General features: G+C 43.1%; 1 protein-coding gene across 2 annotated transcripts in view; it reads right to left on the reverse strand.

Moving 5' to 3' along the window:
- LOC140741286 (unconventional myosin-Ib-like) overlaps positions 1-21,447 on the reverse strand; it is a 74,746-nt gene that overhangs the window by 8,852 nt on the left and 44,447 nt on the right. Inside the window, exons 12-24 of one of the 2 annotated variants that reach the window (XM_073071306.1) lie at positions 21,215-21,301; positions 20,503-20,568; positions 18,814-18,918; positions 18,485-18,547; positions 17,438-17,638; positions 16,366-16,592; positions 15,593-15,793; positions 9,050-9,143; positions 7,968-8,117; positions 6,978-7,046; positions 6,161-6,247; positions 1,400-1,474; positions 549-683 (exon numbers count right to left, since the gene is read on the reverse strand). In XM_073071306.1, the coding sequence (XP_072927407.1) occupies positions 549-683; positions 1,400-1,474; positions 6,161-6,247; positions 6,978-7,046; positions 7,968-8,117; positions 9,050-9,143; positions 15,593-15,793; positions 16,366-16,592; positions 17,438-17,638; positions 18,485-18,547; positions 18,814-18,918; positions 20,503-20,568; positions 21,215-21,301 (1,560 nt within the window). The remainder of the gene's footprint in view (positions 1-548; positions 684-1,399; positions 1,475-6,160; positions 6,248-6,977; positions 7,047-7,967; positions 8,118-9,049; positions 9,144-15,592; positions 15,794-16,365; positions 16,593-17,437; positions 17,639-18,484; positions 18,548-18,813; positions 18,919-20,502; positions 20,569-21,214; positions 21,302-21,447) is intronic. The other variant, XM_073071307.1, reaches the window with a different exon arrangement.

Raw genomic sequence — 21,447 nt, forward strand, 5'->3', positions numbered from 1 at the left:
CCACTTCTTTTTCCAAGTGGTTGTCTTGGAGGAAAGATTCTGTGAGTGGTCCCCCACATCCTTCTCACAGCGCAGTGCTTTTTTTATGAGGCCGAGTTGCGAGCTCGCCACTCAACCCAGCACGGATGGAAAGCGTGTCCAGGAGCGGCCTGACTGGATTCAAACTCGGGAACCTTCACTCCGGAGTCCGGCACTGATGTCACTGCGCCACCAGCCGGCCATGCCCTCTCTACTATGTTCAAACCAGACATGCTGGTTAATAAATTATGTCATAATCCAGGCACTAACTGTATTAAAGAACACAAGAGTTACAAGAAAAGGGCAGGAAAATTATCACACTGAAAGGCACGATAGACTCAAGGAATGTTACAAATGACAATCCCCAGAGATGGGGATGGCTGGAGGGAATTGCAGAAATTAAAAACTGCATTTAGTTGGGCAATTAAAAATTCCATACCAGTGTTACAGTGTATTTGATGTTGTAAGCTGAGTGTAGAAAATCAATCACAGAAGCACACTGTCAAACATACATTAACTTGCTTTCTGACCTTCCAGAGGCAAAAGATCCTCTTCAATTCCTCATCAGTTTTACTCAAGAAGTGAAAACGTAACTGCGGCCAGTTTGTATCTATCGGAGACATCGAAGGCAGGTTGTTTTTCAGACCGTTGAGGTACAATTGTATCTTTTGGAATGAAAGAAAAGAAAGTTATCATATGGTTTTGTTTTGGAAAATCTTAAGTTGTGCACTGTACTGGAGATTATGAAGAGAGGCTACACTAGGTGTATTTTTGGATATATTTAACATATATTGCTATTCTTTCATCCATAAATCATCCAGCATTATGCATCATAACCCCACAATTAGATCATGTTGAAGGTTTAATGAGAATATCTGGAATATTAAGGGGTGCCAACAGACACGCAGGATAAGATGAGTGAAACACTGATACCATTCTGCCTAGGAGTTTCATGGTAAACCAGTCATGGAAGAAATCCGCCACCCAGATTACCTCACAGATGATCAGCTGAAAATAGCAAGATTACCATGTGATGCAAAGGGGAAACAAATGATTGAACTAGGTAAAATGTGTGGTTCAGTTACTGCTGGCCATAATGTGAACATGCCCATTGCTTGATAAATATGCCTTAGTTCATTGCTTGACATCACTGGACAATTTTATTCACAGAGTCATAGACCTGTGAAGTGTACAAATGTCATAGAGATCCAATAGAGTTATAGCCTCTGAGTTTGGAGATATTTGAACAAAATAACTTCTGAAATATAGTTTCATAAAGGTGTTCCTGGGAATGCTCAATGCTAGCATTAGGTGCAAAAAAAGTACAAATATTTGTGCGTTTAAACACAAACAATGTAGGCAGCTCACTGGGTTAACTTACAATCGAAGACATTATGAATCTCCGGATAATCATCGAGGCATTACTTTTGAAGTATTTTCTGTGTGTTTTCCGCACCTAAGGTCACAAGCAAAGGATATCAGTGTTGGGGATGCAGTGTTTGGCTGAAGATGAAGAAAATTCAAAGATAAAATAAAGATTTCTATTAGTCCAATAATCAATGTAATCAGACAATAAAAAACTGACAATCACAAGTGATCATAGTTCACAGCTGCACTGGCCCCTCTTTCATACTCCCGAATGAGGCAAGGAGAAGATGGTATATGTTGTGAAATTTGTTATTTTGTGGCAGTAGTACATTGCAATAGGTAGTAATAAAACTATAAATCATAATAAAAGTATATAAAAAATAAGTGGTGCAAAAAATGAGGGAAAAATACTGGGTTCATGGGTTCAATGTCCATTCAGAAATCCGACGGCGGAGGAGAAGAGCTATTCCTGAAATATCGAGTGTGTGTCTTCAGGCTCCTGTATCTCTTTCTTGATGGTAGCAATGAGAAGAGGTGATGGTCCAGGGTGATGGTGCCCTTAATGATGGATTCAGCTTTTTTGAAGCATCGCCTTTCGAAGGTGTCCTCGATACTGGGGAGGCTGGTGCCCTTGAGTTTACAGCTTTTTGCAGCTGTTTACGATCTTGTGCAGTGGCCCCTTCATACCAGGTGGTGATGCAACCAGTTAGAATGCTCTCCACGGCACATCTGTAGAAATTTGTGTTTGTCTTTGGTGACATAACCAATTTTCCTCAAACTCCAAATAAAATATAACCATGGTGTGCCTTCTTTGTAATTGCATCAATATGTTCGGCCCAGGATAGAACCTTAGAAATGTTGACACCCAGCAACTTGAAACTACTCACCCTTTCCACTGCTGATCCCTCAGTGAGGACTGGTGTGTACTCCCTCAACTTGCCCTTCCTGAAATCTACAATCAATTCCTTGGTCTTACTGACATTGAGTGCAAGGTTGTTGTTGCAACACCACTCAGCCAGCTGACCTATCTCACTCCTGTACACACCTCCTCGTCACCATCTGAGATTCTACCAACAACAGTTGTGTCATCAGCAAACTTATAGATGGCATTTGAGCTGTGCCTAGCCAGAGTAGAGCAGTAAGCTAAGCACGCACCCTTGAGGTGTGCCAGTGTTGACTGTCAGCGATGAGGAAATGTTATTTCCAATCAGCACAGTCCTTGGTCTCCCAGTGAGGAAGTCAAGGATCCAGTCGCAGAGAGAGGTACAGAGGTCCAGGTTTTGGAGCTTGTTGGTTAGTACTGAGGATATGATGGTGTTGAATGCTCAGCTATAATCAATAAACAGCAGTCTGACATAGGTATTGCTGTTGTCCAGGTGATCCAAGGCCAAGTGGAGAGTCGGGGGATTGCATCCGCTGTAAATTGCAGAAGGTCCACGAATTTGCTGAGGCATGAGTTGATTCTAGCCATGACCAACCTCTCAAAGCATTCATCACAGTAGATGTGAGTGTAACTGGGTGATAGTCATTGAGGCAGCTCACCCTCCTCTTCTTGGACACCGGTATGACTGTTGCCCTTTTGAAGCAGGTGGGAACCTCTGACTGCAGCAGTGAGAGTTTGAAAATGTCCCTGAACACTCCCGCCAGTTGGTTGGCGCAGGTTTTCAGAGCCCTACCTGGCACACCATCAGGACCTGACACCTTGTGAGTGTTCACCCTCTTGAAAGATGTTCTGATGTCAGTCTCTAAGACAGAGATCACAGAGTCACCAGATGCTGCAGTGAATTGCACTGATGTAGTTTTATTCTCCCTTTCAAAGCATGCATGAAAGGCATTGAGCTCACCTGGGAGTGAAACATCACTGCCATTCATGATGTTAGGTTTCACCTTGTAGGAAGTAATCGCCTGCAAACCCTGCCAAAGCTGACGTGCACTTGATTCTGTCTCTAACTTCAATTGGAAATGTTTTTTCACTCTTAAGATAGCCTTCCATTGGCTGTTCCTGGACTTCTTATATATAGTACTGTGCAAAAGTCGTAGGCACATATATTTATATATATAGCTCGGGTATCCAGGAAGGAGCTGAAGAATGGACTTGGGAGAGCTAGAAGGGGACATGAGAAGGCCTTGGTGAATAGGATAAAGGAAAACCCCAAAGTGTTCTACACGTATGTAAAGAACAGGAGGATGACCAGAGTGAGGGTAGGACTGATCTGGGATAGCAGAGGAAACATGTGCCTGGAGTTGGAGGAGGTAGGAAAAGTCCCCAATGAATATGTTGCTTCAGTATTCTCCAGTAAGAGGGACCTTGAAGACAGCATAAAGCAGGCTGATATGCTGGAACATGTCAATGTTAAGAAAGAGGATGAGCTGGAGCTTTTGAAAAAGGTTAGAATAGATAAGTTCTCAAGGCCGGGTGGGATATACCCCAGTTTATTATAGGAAGTGAGGGAATAGATTGCTGCATCTTTGGTGATGACCTTTATGTCCACAGGAGTAGTGCCTGATGATTGGAGGGTGGCAAATGTTATTCTTTTGTTCAAGAAAGGGAGTTAGGATAATAGTCAGAGTTACAGAAAAGTACAGCAGAGAAATGAGCCCTTTGACTCATCCAGTCCATGCCAAACCATTTAATCTGCCTATTCCCAATCAACCTACACTGGGACCATAGCCCTCCATACCCCTACCATCCACGTACCTACCCAAACTTCTCTTCAACATTGAAATCAAGCTCGCATGAATCCTAGATAGGCAAATGGATGAAAGAATAATGGAGGGCTATGGGAGAAGGAATGGTTAGATTGATCTGGGAGTAGATTAAAGACAGCACCATGGTCCAAAAGACCTGTACTGTGCTGCAATGCTCCATGTTCTTAAAGCAAAAACTACTGGAAACACTCAGCAGGCCAGACGGCCTCTGTGGAAAATGAATCAGTTCATGCCTCAAGTCAAAGAGTCTTTGACCTGAAACCTTTCTCCTTCCACAAATGCCAAGTTTGAAATTCCACAAAATTCGCTTTCCTGACCTGTTGAGTATTCTCAGTATTTTAAGACCATAAGACATAGGAGCAGAATTAGGCCATTCGGTCCATCGAGTCTGCTGCACCATTCAATCATGGCTGACTTCTTGTCTCTCTCGACCCCATTCTCCTGCCTTCTCTCTGTAACCTTTGACACCCTTACTAATAAAGGATCTATCAGCCTCTGCTTTAAATATACCCAAAGACTTGGCCTCCACAGCCATCTGTGGTGATGAATTCCACAGATTCACCACCCTCTGGCTAATGAAATTCCTACACATCTCTCTTCTAAAGAGATGTCTTCTCTCTTCTGACAAAACAATGATTCCCTAAATAGAGTTCAATGTCAGGAAGTTTGGACTTAGGACTTAGGAATAACAAAATTACAACCCCTTCTGACTTGTAAGAAGCTACCAAGTGTGAAAGTGCAAAGGAATTTAGTGTTCATGCACACAAATCACTAAAAACGAATGAATAGGTACAAAAGGCAATCAAAAAGGTTAATGAATACCAGCTCCAGGTCACAGGAGAACAAGCCCCTGCTCTGTACTGAAATGGGATCTTTTACATCAAATTGAGAGGACAGATCCTGCCTTTGGTTTAACAGCTCTGTTGAAAGACAGTAGCTCTGATAGCGTACCATCAATGGGCGCACTGCATTGACAGTGTGCATAATGCATTCAAAGTTCAAAGTAAATTTATTATCAAAGTACGTATATGTCATCAGATTCATTTTCCTGTGGGCATTCGCAGTAAATCCAAGAAGCACAATAGAATCAATGAACGATTGCACCCAACAGGACAGACAAACAAACTGAGCAAATACAAAAAGAAAGAGAAAAAAATAATAAATAGCAATAAATATTGAGAACATGAGATGGAGTCCTTGAAAGTGAGTTCACCGGTTGTGGGAACAGTTCAGTGATGGGGTGAATGAAATTGAGTGAAGTGATCCCCTCTGGTTCAAGAGCCTGATGGTAATAACTGTTGCTGAACAGGGTGGTGTGGGTCCTGAGGTTCATGTACCTTCTTCCTGATGGCAGCAGTGAGAAGAGAGCATGACCTGGATTGTGGGGGTCCTTGATGATAGATGCTGCTTTCCTGCGTCAATGCTCTGTGTAGATGTGGTCAATAATGGAGAGGTCTTCACCCATCGTGGACTGAGGCATATCCACTACTTTTTGTAGGATTTTCTATTCAAGGGCATTGGTGTTTCCATACCAGGCAGTAAAAATACTCTCCACCACTCATCTATGGAAATTAGTCTAAGTTTTAGATGATATGCTGAATCTTTGAAAACTCCCAAGGAAGCAGAGGCACTGCTGTGCTTACTTTGTGTGTGCTGGGCCCAGGACAGATCCTGTGAAGTGATAACACCGAGGAATTTAAAGTTGTTCACCCTCTCCAATTCCGATCCCTCGATGAGGACTGGCTCATGGACCTCTGGTTTCCTCCTCCTTGATCTTACTGACATTTGAGTGAGAGGTTGTTGTTGTGGCACCACTCAGCCAGATTTACAATCTCCCTCCTGAATGCTGATGTGGATCTCTGGAGTGGAGCATGGAGTATGTGGAGAGTGAAGGTGTGAGACAGCATGGTGAAACATTGCAATTTGTATTAACCCTACAGAATGATATTGAAAGTGCAATGGGTAACATTGGGGAATACAGTTGTGCTTCAGCTCCTCAGCACCGTGAAAGCAGAACAATGTTGATTTCCCTGGAGGCTGCAATCTGAGCTCTTTGCTTTGTTACCTGGTAACCCCGCCAGGCAGCTGCAATGATGGTGACTGACAGAGCATAACTTTTCTCCTCCTTCATCTGTCTCTGGAGTTTGCGAACCTGGGAATAAAGAATGTAAACTTGCCAAATATCACGAGTTAGGAACAAATATACCAATATCTAAACATACTGCAGCTTTAACGTGGTCAAGCAGCGCAAGGTGATTTACACCCCAGGACTGTAAATCACAGCAAATTTTGATGCCAAAAAAACAACGGGAATTTTAGGTCAGGTTACCAATAACTTGGCCATAGAGGTAGATTCAAGGAGTTTCTTAAAAAGCAGAAAGTTTCAGGGAGGGTATTTGAGAGTTTGGGTCCATGGCAGCTCAAGGCCTGTTCACCAGTGTTGGAATGTAACAATTTCGGTGGGAGAGTCAACGAGAGGCCAGAAGTGCATGAGCGTAGAGGTGTTGGAGAAGGAACAGGAGAGAGGCAAGGCCGTGGAAGGATTTGAATACAAGGATGGGAATTATTTAGGTCCTCGATGTGGCTTGGATGGTGAGCCCCACACTTAGTGTGGCACTGAACAATTAGACTCACAATCACCTGATTTGGTCTCTGACTATTAACAGCTCTGGGAGAAAGACCAATGCAGCTGAGGTCCTTAAGATTGTCCAGAGATGTGAGTTAAACAAAACATGACAAGCTTTTCATTAACCAGAGAGCAATACTAGAAAATATAATATCAAATATAAGGGTAAGTATTTGTGTGAGTATTAATACCCATATATAAGGGTAAGTAACTTGTCTGAGTTTTGATGCGTACTGAATCCTTCAAAACAACTCACCTTCCAGCCCCTAATGTAGGCTTGAAGTACGATGGCAGCTTTCTTCATATTTTTATATTTCTTTTGTAGCTGTGTAAGAATAAGAAAGAGTGTCAAAACTCTAATAAGTGCATATTAATAAACCTAGAACTAAGTTTGTTTTCAGTAATTCTGCACTCTCTCATTCCCTCTGGAGTACAATCTATGAGTGCCACTGACTCACTCACCACCCTTACGGTCAGCTAGCTGTTTTTTATATTTGACCCCCAGCTGAAGGCTAGTAGCCAGTATACTTTGCTCTGAGCTATCTCCTTCAGTCAGAGTAGAGCAGCTGACAGGTCACTTCAAGGAGTGAACTATGTCTGTGGGTCTGGAGCCACAGCTTGGCCCAGAATTCTTTATGCAACAAACTCTCATCAACAGCATTGTAATACTGATCAGAGGATCTGTGACTTTGATTGAGGGATAAATATTGTCCTTGTCATGCAAAGTTCTTGTCATGTTCTTGCTCTTCTTTCAGATGGTGGCTCTGTGACCTCCCACATCCACCTGAGCTTTGGTTTAAGATCTTCTCCACTGGCAATGCAGCACTTCACCAGTGTCGGCATGGAAATGGGTTATCAATGAGTTAGCTGGGTTTTTAAATAATATCCAATGTCGTTTACTGATGTAAACTGATGTCATTTGCTAATCCAGTTTTATAAAAATGAATTTCAGTGATCAAAAGGGAAAAATGAACTTTGGCATTGCATCCTTGGTGCCTACAGGAGAGTTTGACAATAAAGGTAGAGAAAAAGAATCCCCATTACTGGCACTAATCTCTGATAACAACCTCACTTCATTAGCAAATCCAAAATTTACACTCAGCCCCTAAAATAAAAAATGGAAGAGGGAACACAGCCACTTTGCCACTGTAGGTGGTTCATGTTTGGGTCAGAAAGGTCTTTAGCCTTTCCACATTAACACCGGAATGTTCCTCAAATTCTGGTGCTGGGGAAGACGTGGGCTTACGTAATATCTCCTGAACCACGCAGCGATGATGACCTGACTTTTTTTCATCAGGAGGAAGTGGTTTCGGCATTTCCAGCCACGATAAGTCTTCTGAATCAAGGTAGCCAGGAATCCCATCTGAATCCGCCGTCGCTCTTCCATGTCAAAGAGCTGCACGGAATAGAAAGAAGTAAATGGGGGTGGATTGAGAGAGGGAAGGGAATTGCCAGCAAGTGATAACCTTTCACTAATGTTATGCGTTCATCAGAAATAAAATCAAAGCAAAAGAGACTGTTTCTCAGTGTTCCTATGAAGGCAAATCGGCAAACGTTAGACATCAGATCTTACTTTGTCTTTGCTTCAATTTCCTCTCCTTCACCAACAATGCATGTGGGGTTTTGCAGTACATCGTGTAAGGGTATTCCTGTAAATGACCAATTTTTTCCCTCAATATAGTGCCTATAATCAGTGCATCAAAGTCTCTCTAAGGAGGAATTATGAGACTCTTCTCCTGAGTTAATACACCAGAATCTCTTTCCAAACACTTTGGATGAAGTAACAAATGCCTCTCCTTACAAACATCTCTTAGGTGGAGAGATGTTGCCCCACCCACCCATGCTCAATGACTTAATGATATTATGTCCTGTTTAGACCTTGGAAAAATTCACTACTCACTTCTCAATTCGGACATAAAGTTTCATAATGGTGTGGGGACCTTTTCTTGAATATTTTCATAATTCCTCTTTAGATTAAGTCTTTTTTTTGTCCAGCTTTTTTTTTGGTAGTAGGCATTATTGTTCTTTGTTCGTAATCTCATTTACAGTTTTGGGGGTTTGAATGCTCCGATTAATATTTCTTACATTTTGCAGTGGTTTGTCTGGAGTTTTTTTTCTGTGGGAGCGGGGGGAAGATATTAATTTTACATGATTTTACTTCGGGTGCTTTTTTTAATCATTGTTTTGAACTATATTATTGTATGTCTATCTTGCACTGTATTAATTTGCTGTTGGGTTCTGTCATAGTAATTGTAGAAATACATTAAAAAAATCAATAAATAAAAGTAACAAATGCCTTAGTGCCAAGCAATTCAGTCAAATACTCACGGTCTGTGGATTTCTGATAAAGATCTTCGTCCGTCCAAAAGTGTATTCCTCTGGGGGTATATTTAATTCAATCATAAGCACCTTTATGCCATCTCTTAAAGAAGAACATAAATTAATGAATAAGTATAACTTTTTATTCTCTTTGTGGTACATGTGGCAACATATTTCATGGCAAGATTTGAAGGGTCACCTATTTAGTTAGCAAGACATAATGTATGGTAATCATAGAGTACAACAGGCCCTTCAGCCCATCTAGTTCATGCCAACCCAGTCATCTGTCTAATTCCATCTACCTGCACCAGACCATATCCCTCCATACCTCTCTCATCCATGTAGTTGTCCAAACTTCTCTTAAATGTTACAACTGAACCCACATATATCATTTCCGCTGGCAGCTTGTTCCACACTTGCACCACTGTCTGAGTGAAGAGGCTTCCCTTTATATTCTCCTTAAATATTTTTCCTTTCACCTAAGGCCTCTAGTTCTAGCCTCATCTAACCTGAGGGAAAAATGGCCACAATCATCACCCTATCTATACCCCTCATAACTTTGCATACCTCTAAGGTCTCGCCTTACTCTCCTGTACTCCAGGGAATAAAGTCCTAACTTAATTAACCTTTCCCTATAACTCAGGTCCTCAAGTCCTGGCAACATCCTTGTAAGTTTTCTCTGGACTCTCTCAAGCTTCTGACCAGAGCTGTCCAATGTACTCTACATTAACCCTTATCAACTTCAACATAATATTCCAACTCCTATACACAGTGCCTTGATTTATGAAGGCCAATGTGCCAAAAGCTCTATTTATTACCCTAGCAACCTACAATGCTACTTACAAGAATTTATGGATCTGTGTTCTCAGGTCCCTTAGTTCTATGACACACCTCAGGGACCAGCTTTCACTCTGTAAGTCCTATCTTGGTTTGTCTTACCAAAGTGCAACACCTCACATTTGTCTGCATTAAATTCTATCTGCTATTCTTCGACCCATTTCCCCAGCTGGCCTAGATCATGCTACAAGCTTAGGTAGCCTTCTTCACTGGCCACTGCACCCCTAATCTTGGTGTCATCCACAAATTTGCTAATCCAGTTCACCATATCATCCAGATCATTGATAGAGATGACAAACAACAATGGACCCAGTACCAATCCCTGGGGCACTCCACTAGTCACAGGCCTCTAATCAGAGAGGCAACCCTCCACTGCTACCCTCTGGCTTCTCCCACAAAACCAATTTCGGATGCAATTAGCTACCTCATCCTGAATGCCAAGCGACTTAACCCTTGGACCATCCCTTGTCAAAGGCCTTACTAAAGTTCATGTAGACAGCATCTACCACTTTTTATTCAACCTTCTCGAAAAAAGAATCCGTAAGACTGCTTAGACATGGCTTACCACGCACAAAGCCATGCTGACTATCTCTAATCAGTCCTTGTCTATCCAAATATCTTGTACCTCCCAATAATTCTGGTCCCTCGCCTGTGCTTGAGGATATTGTGACTATCTCTGCCAGGACCACTGCAATTGCTGCACTAGCCTCCTACAAGGTCTGAGCGGATGCCTTGTCAGACCCTGTGGATTTATCCACCTCAATTTCCCTCAAGACAGCAAGCACCTCCTCATTCATAATCGGGATATGGTCCATGGCCTCACTACTGTTTTGTCTCAGTTCTATAGTCTCTGTGTCTGACTTCCAAATAAATACAGAAGCAAAAATCATTTAAGATTTCCCCCATCTCTTTCAGTTCCGTGCATAGATGATCATGCTGATTTTCAAGATCACCAATTTTGTCCCTTGCTATCCTTTTGCTCTTCACATAGCTATAGAAACCATTGGGATTTTCTTTCATCTTTTAGTCCTCCTGACCTCTCTTAAGTGTTCTCCTTCATTTCTTACATACTTTAAGTGCTTCATTTGACCCTAACTGCCTAAATCTGATATGCACTCACAAACAAGAGAAAATCTGCAGATGCTGGAAATCCGAACAACACACACAAAATGCTGGTGGAACGCAGCAGGCCAGGCAGCATCTATAGAAAAGAGTACAGTTGACGTTTTGGGCCAAAACCATCTGGCAGGATGCAACAGGGTTGTTCTGAGTGTCAGATGTGGGATTTCCAGGAGACTCCTGGCCTCCCCGATGGCTACATCTGCACCAGGTGCATCAAGATGCAGCTCCTTGGAGACTGTGTTAGGGATCTGGAGCTGCAGCTCGATGACCTTTGGCTTGTTAGGGAAAGTGAGGCAGTGATAGACAGGAGCTACAGGGAGGTAGTCACCCCAAGGCTACAGAAGACAGATAAATGGGTGACTGTCAGGAGAGGGAAGGGGGGGGGGATGTCAGATAGGGGAGAGTATCCCTGTGACCATCCCTCTCAACAATAAGTACTCCATTTTAAGTCCTTGTGGGTGGGGGGTGGGTTCACCTACTTGGGGGAAGCCTCTGGCCCTGTGGCTCAGAAGGGTAGGGATGGCAGCAGAAAAGGGGACTCTATAATCAGGGGGACAGATGGGCGATTCTGTGTACGTGAAAAAGAAACACAGATGGTAGTTCTCCTCCCAGGTACCAGGGTCCAGATGTTTCTGAACACGTCCACAATATCCTGAAAAGGGAGGGTAAGCAGCCAGAAGTCCTGGTACATATTGGTACCAATAACATAGGAAGAAAAAGGGGGCAGGTCCTGAAAATAGAATACGGGAATTAGGAAGGAAGTGTTGGACCACTTCTTTTTACATTACATGTCAATGATATGGATGAAGGAATTGATAGCTTTGTGGCCAAGTTTGCGGACAATGCAAAGAGCAGGTAATGTCGAGGAAACGGTGGCAGATGGTTACAGTGTAGGGAAGTGTACGGTCAGTTTGGTAGAAGGAATAAAGGTGTAGACTAGTTTCTAAACGGGGAGCAAATTCAGAAATGGGAGGTGCAAAAGGACTTAGGAATCCTTGTGCAGGATTCCCTAAAGGTTAACTTTCGGGTTGAGTTGATGGTGAGGAAGGCAAATACAATGTTGGCATTCAGTTTGAGAGGACTAGAAAATAAAAGCAAAGATGTGATGCTGAGACTTTATAAGGCATTGGTCAGACTGCACTTGGAGTATTGAGAGCAGTTCTGGGCCCTTTATCTAAGAAAAGATGTGCTGGCATTGGAAACGATCCATAGGAGATTCATAAGAATGATCCCAAGAATGAAAGGGTTAACATCTGAGGAGCATTTGATGATTCTGGACCTGTACTCACTGGGATTCAGAAAAATGAGGGGAGAGCTTATTGAAACCTGTTGAATATTGAAAGGCCTAGATAGAATGGATATGGAGAGGATGTTGAAGAGAGCCCAATGATCCAAAACTCTGAAGACCTCCCTCCCACTATCTCCTTAGCTACATGTTAAACTATTTTCCTATTCCTTGCCTCAATAGCACGTGGCATGGGTAGCAGTCCTGAGATCACCACCCTGAAGGTCCTGTCTTTTAACTTAGGATCTAACTTCTTGAACTCACTTTGCAGGACATCATCACCATCTCACCTCAGCCTCCTCATTGAAGCCTCTTGAGCCAAAGCCTCAGCTCCTCACTCTAACACTGGCCCAGTCACACAATGGCCACTCCACTTGACCCCAACTTTGTTTTTTTTTTAGGCTGCTGCCAATTGACTAATTAACCAATCAATTTAGAAACCAATAACTTGCAAATGTGTCTATTTTCAGCTCCTGCTCGCTGAAACTACACCGAAAGTCTCGAGATTCACCTCTTTTACAATAGCTAAAATATAATATCCTGCAGTTTCTAGTCAGTAAATAGTGAATTGTAGACGTGCATAGTTTATGATTTTCAGCCAGTAATCAAATATTTAATGCTTTCTGATCCAAAATGATGGAGTTAAGATGTGGCTCAGGTCTGGAAGCAGCCTTCTCCTGCTGATAAAGCCACAGACTGTCACTGGGGGTTGGGGGGGGAAAACAAATAAAACTGCAGGACATCACATTACCCTCTGCAAATCAGCACTGTCAGCTCCTTCGTCAATGACCTTCCTTCCATCATAAGGTTCACTGATAATTGCAAAATGCTCAATTCCATTTGCAGCTCGTGATCCAGACAAGAGTCAGGGCCGGGCTGGTAAATGGCAAGTGACATTCACGCAACAGAGGAGCAAAGCAACGACTGTCTCCAGCAAGGGTCTGATCTCCACCGCTTACCATTACCAAGCACTATTTGATCCTGGGTCACCGCTGACTTATAATTCAACTGACCAGCCGCATACAGTAAATAGCATGGCTATAAAAACAAAGACAGACAGACATACTTTATTGATCCCGAGGGAAACTGGGTTTCGTTACAGTCGCACCAACCAAGAATAGTGTAGAGATATAGCAATATAAAACCATAAATAATTAAATAAAAATAAGTTAATCATGCCAAGTGGAAATAAGTCCAGGACCAGCCTATTGGCTCAGGGTTTCTGACACTCCGAGGGAGGAGTTGTAAAGTTTGATGGCCACAGGCAGGAATGACTTCCTATGACGCTCAGTGTTGCATCTCGGTGGAATGAGTCTCTGGCTGAATGTACTCCTGTGCCTAACCAGTACATTATGGAGTGGATGGGAGTCGTTGTCCAAGATGGCGTGCGACTTGGACAGCATCCTCTTTTCAGACACCACCGTCAGAGAGTCCAGTTCCACCCCCACAACATCGATATCCTTCAGCAAGCGACTCACCTCCTGACAGCCTATGACCATCACACTCTCCATTTGCCTGTGAGAGTGTGGCTCCAACAACAGCCAAGAAACTCCACACCATCCAGGACAAAGCACACTCCCTCCCTCCACCCCTGGCACACAGTGGTTGCAGTGTGCACTGTTTCCAAAATGAACTTACGACTGTCCGGGTTACTCAGACAGCACCTCCCAGACCTTTAGCTTTAACCATCAAGGATAAGGGGCAGGAAACACAAACACTTCCAACCTCCACACTATTTGATTGGGTAAAGTACTGCCATTCCTACATTGTTGCTGGATTTAAATCAGGAAACTTCCTCCCCAACAGCATGGTGGGCGCACCTTCATCAGAAGCACTGCAGCGGTTCTGGAAGACGGCTCACCACTGCCTCCTCTAGGGCAATAAATGCCAATGGCACCCAGATTCAGCTAAATAAATTAGCCGTAAATGTCACTGGACAACAAATCAACAGCAGAGTCAAGTTCAGTGTCAACATCTACATTACCCCGTTGGCAAGAACTAATTAACTAAACACAAGCCAACATCAGACCTAGGGCCAAAGTGGCTCAGAAACACTCTCATTCAACATTCAAAATTGTTTAATGTCATTTCCAGTACACAAGTGTAAAGGAGAATGAAATAATTGTTACTCCGGATCCAATGCAGCTCAAAATAAAGCACAATCAGATAAAGACACAACAATAATTTCTAAAAACTCAATAAATATAAGTATGTATAGCAGCTTATATACATGGATTAATTGTATGTCCATAAAGAGATGCTAGGCATGGGAATGATCAAGTAGTGGTGGTTGGGGGTGTGGAGGGGTGGGTTAGTGGGTGGAGGTGTTGATCAGCCTCACTGCTTGGGGAAAGCAACTGTTTTTGAGCCTGGTGGTCCTGGTGTGGATGCTACATAGCCTCCTCCTTGATGGGAGTGGGACAAACAGTCCACGAGCAGGGTGGGTGGGATCCCTCATGATGTTACTGGCCTATTTTCAGCACCTTTCTGTACTGTATGTATGTCACTGGTGGCGGGTAGGCTGGTGCCGGTGATGCACTGGGGAGTTTTGTAGAGCCTTCCTGCCCGCTGCAGTACCGTTTCCACACCGAGCAGCGATGCAGCTTGTCAGGATGCTCTCTACTGCATACCTGTAGAAGGACATGAGTATGGATGTGCATAATCCTGCTCTCTTCAGCCTTCCCAGAAAGAGGTGTTGGTGAGCTTTCCTCATTGTGCAGTATGTGTTTTGGGACCGTGACAGGTTGAGACGCGCACTCCCAGGCGTTTGAAACTGCTCGCAGTTTCCACAGCTGTGCCGCTGATGTAAAAAGAGGTGTTTTCCTGAAGTCCAGAACCATCTCCTTTATCTTGTTAACAGTGAGAAAGAGGTTATTTGCCTGACACCAGGCCTTGAGCTCTTTCACCTCCTCTCTGTAGGCCTCTGTCAGTCATCGTTGCTGGTGATGAGTCCCACCACTGTTGTGTCATCGGCAAACTTGACAATGTGATTACTCGGGTGTTTGGCCGAGCAATCTGAATGCTAGGTACAAGGATATTGCTACAGTTAAGTGATTCTCAAATGTTAAATATATACATTCAATTTGGATCAAGCTGCCAGTGGCTGAGACAGGCTCGTGGCGGTGTTTAAAAGCCATCTAGGTAAGTACGTGGATAGGGCAGGGTCAGAGGGCTCTGGGCCAAACCTGGGCAGATGAGACTAGTTCACAAGGCAACACAGTCAGCACAGACCAGTTTTCATACAGTGTGGCTCTGTGACTCAGTCCAAGGCCCGCAGATGCCCCTGAAACACAGTGAAGCATACTTACCGGTCCTTCCCCTTCCAGTTTGGCCATGTCTGTTTACAAAGCATCTTGTAGCGTTCCAGGCAGGGCTTGTAGTGGTGACGATAGGCATATCCTGCCCGCCGCACTCGCACATTCTCCATAAGCCCCAGGTACTTGATCTGAATTTGCACCACGGCGTCCTCAAATTTGACTGATGATTTTGTTTCATTGGGTTTGATGCATCTGTGGAAGAGTCCGGGTTAAACAGGCATGGCAGGCTAACAGAAATCAAGAGGTTGTTAAGGAGGGCCATTTGTTGACAGAGGGTTACTAGTCCACCTAAGGGCATCAACACTGAAGCCAGGCTGGGCGTACAAAGCTGCCATCATTATCCATTCAGGACTTATATGACTCTATCCCATATCAGCAGTCAGCAATGAAACGTTATCTGAAGTGGACCTTGTAATCACATCTAACCACTCCAGCAGCTAAAGAAAACAACCTATGGACACTTTCTCAAGGCAACTTGGGAACGGGCAAGAAATATTGCTCTTGGCAGCAATGCCCACTTCCTGAGAATGAATGACTACTGATGAGCAGATGGCATTTATTTTTCACGGGCGAAAGCTGCCAACTATTCTGTGGGGTGGGGAGCGGGGGCTGAGGTATTTAAAGCCACACTGGAGATTTTTTAAAAAAATCATTGATTGAAACTGGCTCACATCTGCAAAAACAAATTCTCCTCAGAAACAATATCAGCAATACCACCAGCCTTGAGCAATCTGTAGATAAAGTGAAATGTGGGAAAATCTTACCTGATGTAGTTGGGGTTTTTAGCCCGAAGGTTCTTCATTAGGTAACTCACAGAGGCCTTGAACTGAGAGCCAGCTGTTGGTGGTCTCTTCAATAATGTCTTCTTTGAGTCCCCTTCAGAGAAAAATGACTTGATTAGCGTGTGCTTGGCCTGCCACATGGCCTTGGAGAGGTCCCGGTACAGCAGGTCATTGTTCTTGTCTATGAACTCTGCACAGTTGTACGTTACCTGCAATGGCAAAAAAAAGATAATGAGCACCACTTTTCCACCAGCTGTCCCGCTCTCCTGAAGTCTCTCACTCATTTTGGGTCAGGTTTCTCAGTTGGAGGAGCTGTGCTGAGGGACAGCTGCACAAGCTTGGCTGTCCAACCACCAAAGCCTCTCTGATTCTCTCAACTCCCTGACCCAGTAATCCCCAAAGCCCTCAACAGAAAATCCATTCTCCAACCTCTAACCCTCTCCTTCCACCCCACATTGGCTGCTCACACAATCATCCATTGCCCCTCATCCTGATGAAGATTCCCCCTCCACAGCCATTTCCCTAAACCTACCCCCTCTATCTGTGCCCAGCCTCAGATGCAGGTGCCACATCTTCCAATACATGTTCATATGACTCCAGTACTACTGAAATGCCAGAAGGTTCATCTAACACATCCATTTGTGCCCACTAGATTTTCTCGACCTGTCAGCCACTACAGCTGACAAAATACTTCAAAGTTGAGAAGATTTTCTGACTGCTCTTCACTGACAGGCATATTGAGTGTTGACCATGACAGGAGACCTCAACAGGTTTTGGTCAGAGTACTACAATGTGGAAACAGGCCTAGAAGCAATCTATGTCCTCAGTTCATCTACCTTGCCTGTATATGCATTGAAATAGATGCTATTCAAAGTGGTATCCTATGAGCTTATACTCTCATGTCCAACCCTCCTACCAATCTAGTTTAAGTTCTCCCTTGTAATGAAAAGAAATTTCCCTGCTAGGATATTTGTCCCCCTCAGGTTCAAGTGCTATCAGAATTCTGTGGATGTAAGAAGTATCAGGAATAGGAGGTTTTGCAAGGAGTGCTCACCTTTCCTGCATAGTGCTGCACACGAAAACAGTTGGCAGGTAGTGTTACATCAGTGATGAACTTGGAGCTCTGGGTCTCTTTGCTCTCGAAACGCTCGTGGCCAGAAAAGATCTGGTTTAACTTCTGGAGGAATGTCATTTCGGTGACATTCCCAGGCCGGAGACATTCTTCATCCAACATTGCCAAGATGCCTCTTTGATTCTGCACAGTGACAGTCAACACAGTAGGTCAGGTGAATGGACATATTCTCCCAGATCCTCCCCGGCACCAGATTTATCTCCTCCTCATACTGAGTCATAATAAAGTAATGTTGCACATTTGATAGTTTAGCAAAGTGGGTATTCCTGATGTGAAAATGTAGACTTGGTTTACCAGTGGAAATCTGAACACCAGACTCAATGCTGTCCTCTGCCTATACAGTATGTGTACACTCAAGTGTGGCCGTTGGTTGTTGCAGGAATCTGATTAATTACCCTCTCCTTGCACAGCAACATCAAATCACCCCATCCAGCAAAGGTACAATGGCCGTCCCTGGGAGCTTTGCTGATTTGTACAGTTCAGTGTTACATCAGGACGGTGTTTAACATGTTTATCAACATTTATTTATTGATTTGCATTGCTATTCATTCCTTTAAATATTTTAAGACTAACATGAACATGTATCTACAGATGAATACCACCGCACATTTGCATAAATGCTTCCACACACGCACACACACTCACAAATGTTGTTAAGCACCACCTTGCACCGACGTGCTCTCATACTATATTTTTATACTTTACTTTATTGTCACCAAACGAATGATACTAGAGCGTACAATCATCACAGTGATATTTGATTCTGCACTTCACGCTCTTTTCTCACACACACACACACACACACACACACACACACACACACACACACACACACACACACACACACACACACACACACACACACACACACACACACACACACACACACACACACACACACACACACCAACAACAACAACAACAACAACAACAACTCCAAAAACAAATATATAAAGAAACTGAAAGTACATTTTCGATCAGGTCACAGATAATGGCGTTGTCAAAATAATTAATCTGCGTCCATTCAATCCCCTAGAAAACAGAAAACAAGAATAATAGTCAGCAAAGGACATGATTAGTTGAAGCTCATGACACACTAATGGTCAAACTCAGGGGCACAGGCATGATTTAATGATGCAGAGATTAAATTGACCAGAATATTGTAGAACCCATCCCATTGAACCTGAATATATGATATATCCTATACAGGTAGTTCATTTAGCTACCAAATCATTGAGAAAGTTTGTGAATTTTATTAAGTCAGATTTATCCAACTGTAAGATCAGGGGACAGCTTACCTCTCGTACATACTCCTCCTGTTCCTCTTTCAGAGTGAGTTCGATGAAGAGTTGCTGCAGTTTCTCATTGCAGTAGTTTATAACAAGCTGCTCAAAACTATTGTTCTACAAGAAGGAATTCAAATGATTAGAACATTTGAAAGTTTTTGACAAGAACAGACCAATCGGCCCAACAAAACTTTCCAAATTCCTGTTCACATAGTGTGTTGAAATAACTATTGAGTTTAGATTTGAAAATCTCTAAAGTGCCACTCTCAAATACACAACCAGGTAGTTTGTTCCATGTGTCCACAACTCACCATGTAAAGAAATGCACCTCATGTTAGTCTGATGTGAGCTTGTAAGCATAGCAAAAAGATTTGAATTTGTATAGCACCTTTTAGACCGCCCCAAAGCACTTTACAGCCACCAAAATAGTCACTGTTGTAACACAGGAAGCATGTCAGCTAATTTGTGCGCAGCATCTCCTACAAACAGCAATGTGATAATGACCAGATCATCTGTTTTAGTGATGTATATTGGGTCTGGGATATCTCCACCTTCCTCCTGAAAGAAAGTTTAACATTTCATTCAGAAGAAGGCAGTGAGCACCTGAGATTTTGAGCAAAGCTCCCTGGAGAGGAACTGGAACTCTTAGCTTTCAGGCTGTGAGGTGAAAGAAATTAGCATGCTCACCGGTGAGGAAATCACCAAAAAGAATCTGAGTTGTTCCCTGGAAAACCAGGGAAGTGAGTGAAAATAAAAGAAGCAACCACTCTTCAGTCCTTAACCACTTACAGAGAAGTATTACCACAAGCTATTGCTCTCAGCTGGGAGAAGGTCTAAAGTGAGGTCTAATTGTGGGTCAGAAAAAAAGATGGAACAGACATCACTCCATGGAGAGCTAAAAACTGAAAGTACATAGAGAAGGTTTTCAGAAATTCTACTTTTTCTTAAGGATAGTAATGAAAATTCCTAACAATATTCACATTGGATTAACTCAAATGGGGGAGGAAAACAATATTTTGTTTTTCTAATTGTCCCTCCAAGAGGTGCAGACTTGCTAGGAATCCACTGCATTCTGTACACACCCAGGTCATTACTGGCAACATGCACCATTCTTCACAATGAGCCTTGGGCAGGTTAGTTGACTGTGTGTCTCCAGAAGCTTTCACAGAGAAGCCCAATTGCAATTTCGGACACATTTGTGGAGTGGCAACACCAGCTAATGAATCCTCTTGCTGTCTGAGAAACACCTCAAAAGTCCCTTGTAGGTCCCATCACTGTCTAGCTGCAACATGTTAACATGGGATAGCTGTGCAAACTGGGCTACTGGGAGCCTTGTTTTCACAGAAATTCAGTTCAGTTAGAATGTCTCCTTGACTGGACAAGAATTACAATGAAGTATTACAGAAACTGGCTTTTCTACTCAACACCCATCTTCTCCCGCTTCTTTCTGTCTCCCTACATTCGCTGCCCCTTTCTTCCTCCCTTCTGCTTCCTTAAACAGCTCTGATGTTTGCTTTGACAATTCACTGTGGGAATAAGTTCCACATTCGCACCACCCTCAAGAGAAAGTACGTTTGTAATTTCTTCCCAATTTCCTCAGCAGATTTATTTGCAGCATTTGATGCCTTTCTCAGTTCCCATGAAATCATGTAAGAATTCCCTGCGACAGTTTTTACAGGAATAATTATAATGCAAACTTACCTCAAAAATCTCAAATCCATAAATATCCAGCACTCCCATCACCTTCTTCTCCACTTTGCCTTTCACCTTGAACAAAAGTGATTTGAAGTGATTTGGTTTTTGCCATAAACTTGCTTGAGAGACATCCTATTCTATTTCATTCAGTTGCCCAATTCTTAGACTACTCCCAACCTCTCCTGAAGATACTGCCTTGCACTAGAATGAGATTCCATAGGCATCAACAGCATTCTCGTAACTAAACTAGGTTTGACATTAAACAGTGAAATAACAGTCTGTTTGACTGTGAGGAGCATCATAGCCAAACTGACACTGTCCTTAACTGACATCTCCAGTTTGGAGTTGGGTGGGAGGAGGTTTATTTCATTGAAAATCAATTCTTGGACCCAAGTTGCTGAAGTCAACTGTGTCTACATAGGTGGTTAAACCTGGGAACCTCAGGTTATATTGTTCAGTATAGATTGAGCAATGCAAATGCTCTCTGAACCAAATAGTGAGTCTGTAATACCCAATTTATTTCCTTCATTAATTGTTATAGCTCCTGATATATAGATTAATTTGACTCAACTGAAGTCTATTTCCCCATCAGATACCAGCAGCTTCAGGTAACTGCAAGGTTTCAACTCCATTGAATCCAATGTTACAGTAACAATGGCTCTTCTAGTAATTGATTCCCAATATGATTCCGACAGAAATCTCTTCTGCGCTGGATTACCTGTATGCTCTCGTTGATTCGGTTCACCAACCAGTTAAACAAGCGGTCATAGAGGTTTTTTGCCAAAGCATCACGTGCATAGGAACTCTGCGTAAAAAAAAAGTGACGTCTTCATTGTAACATTGCTGCGGGAGTTTGAACTGCGGTTAATCAGTGAATGGGAACACAAGAAGAAGTGACTTCACACAGGTCTGCAGATGAATATTTAAAAAAGCAGCATTTTGCAGTAGTTT

Source organism: Hemitrygon akajei, chromosome 18 (genome assembly GCF_048418815.1).
Source record: "Hemitrygon akajei chromosome 18, sHemAka1.3, whole genome shotgun sequence".
Lineage (NCBI taxonomy): Eukaryota > Metazoa > Chordata > Chondrichthyes > Myliobatiformes > Dasyatidae > Hemitrygon > Hemitrygon akajei.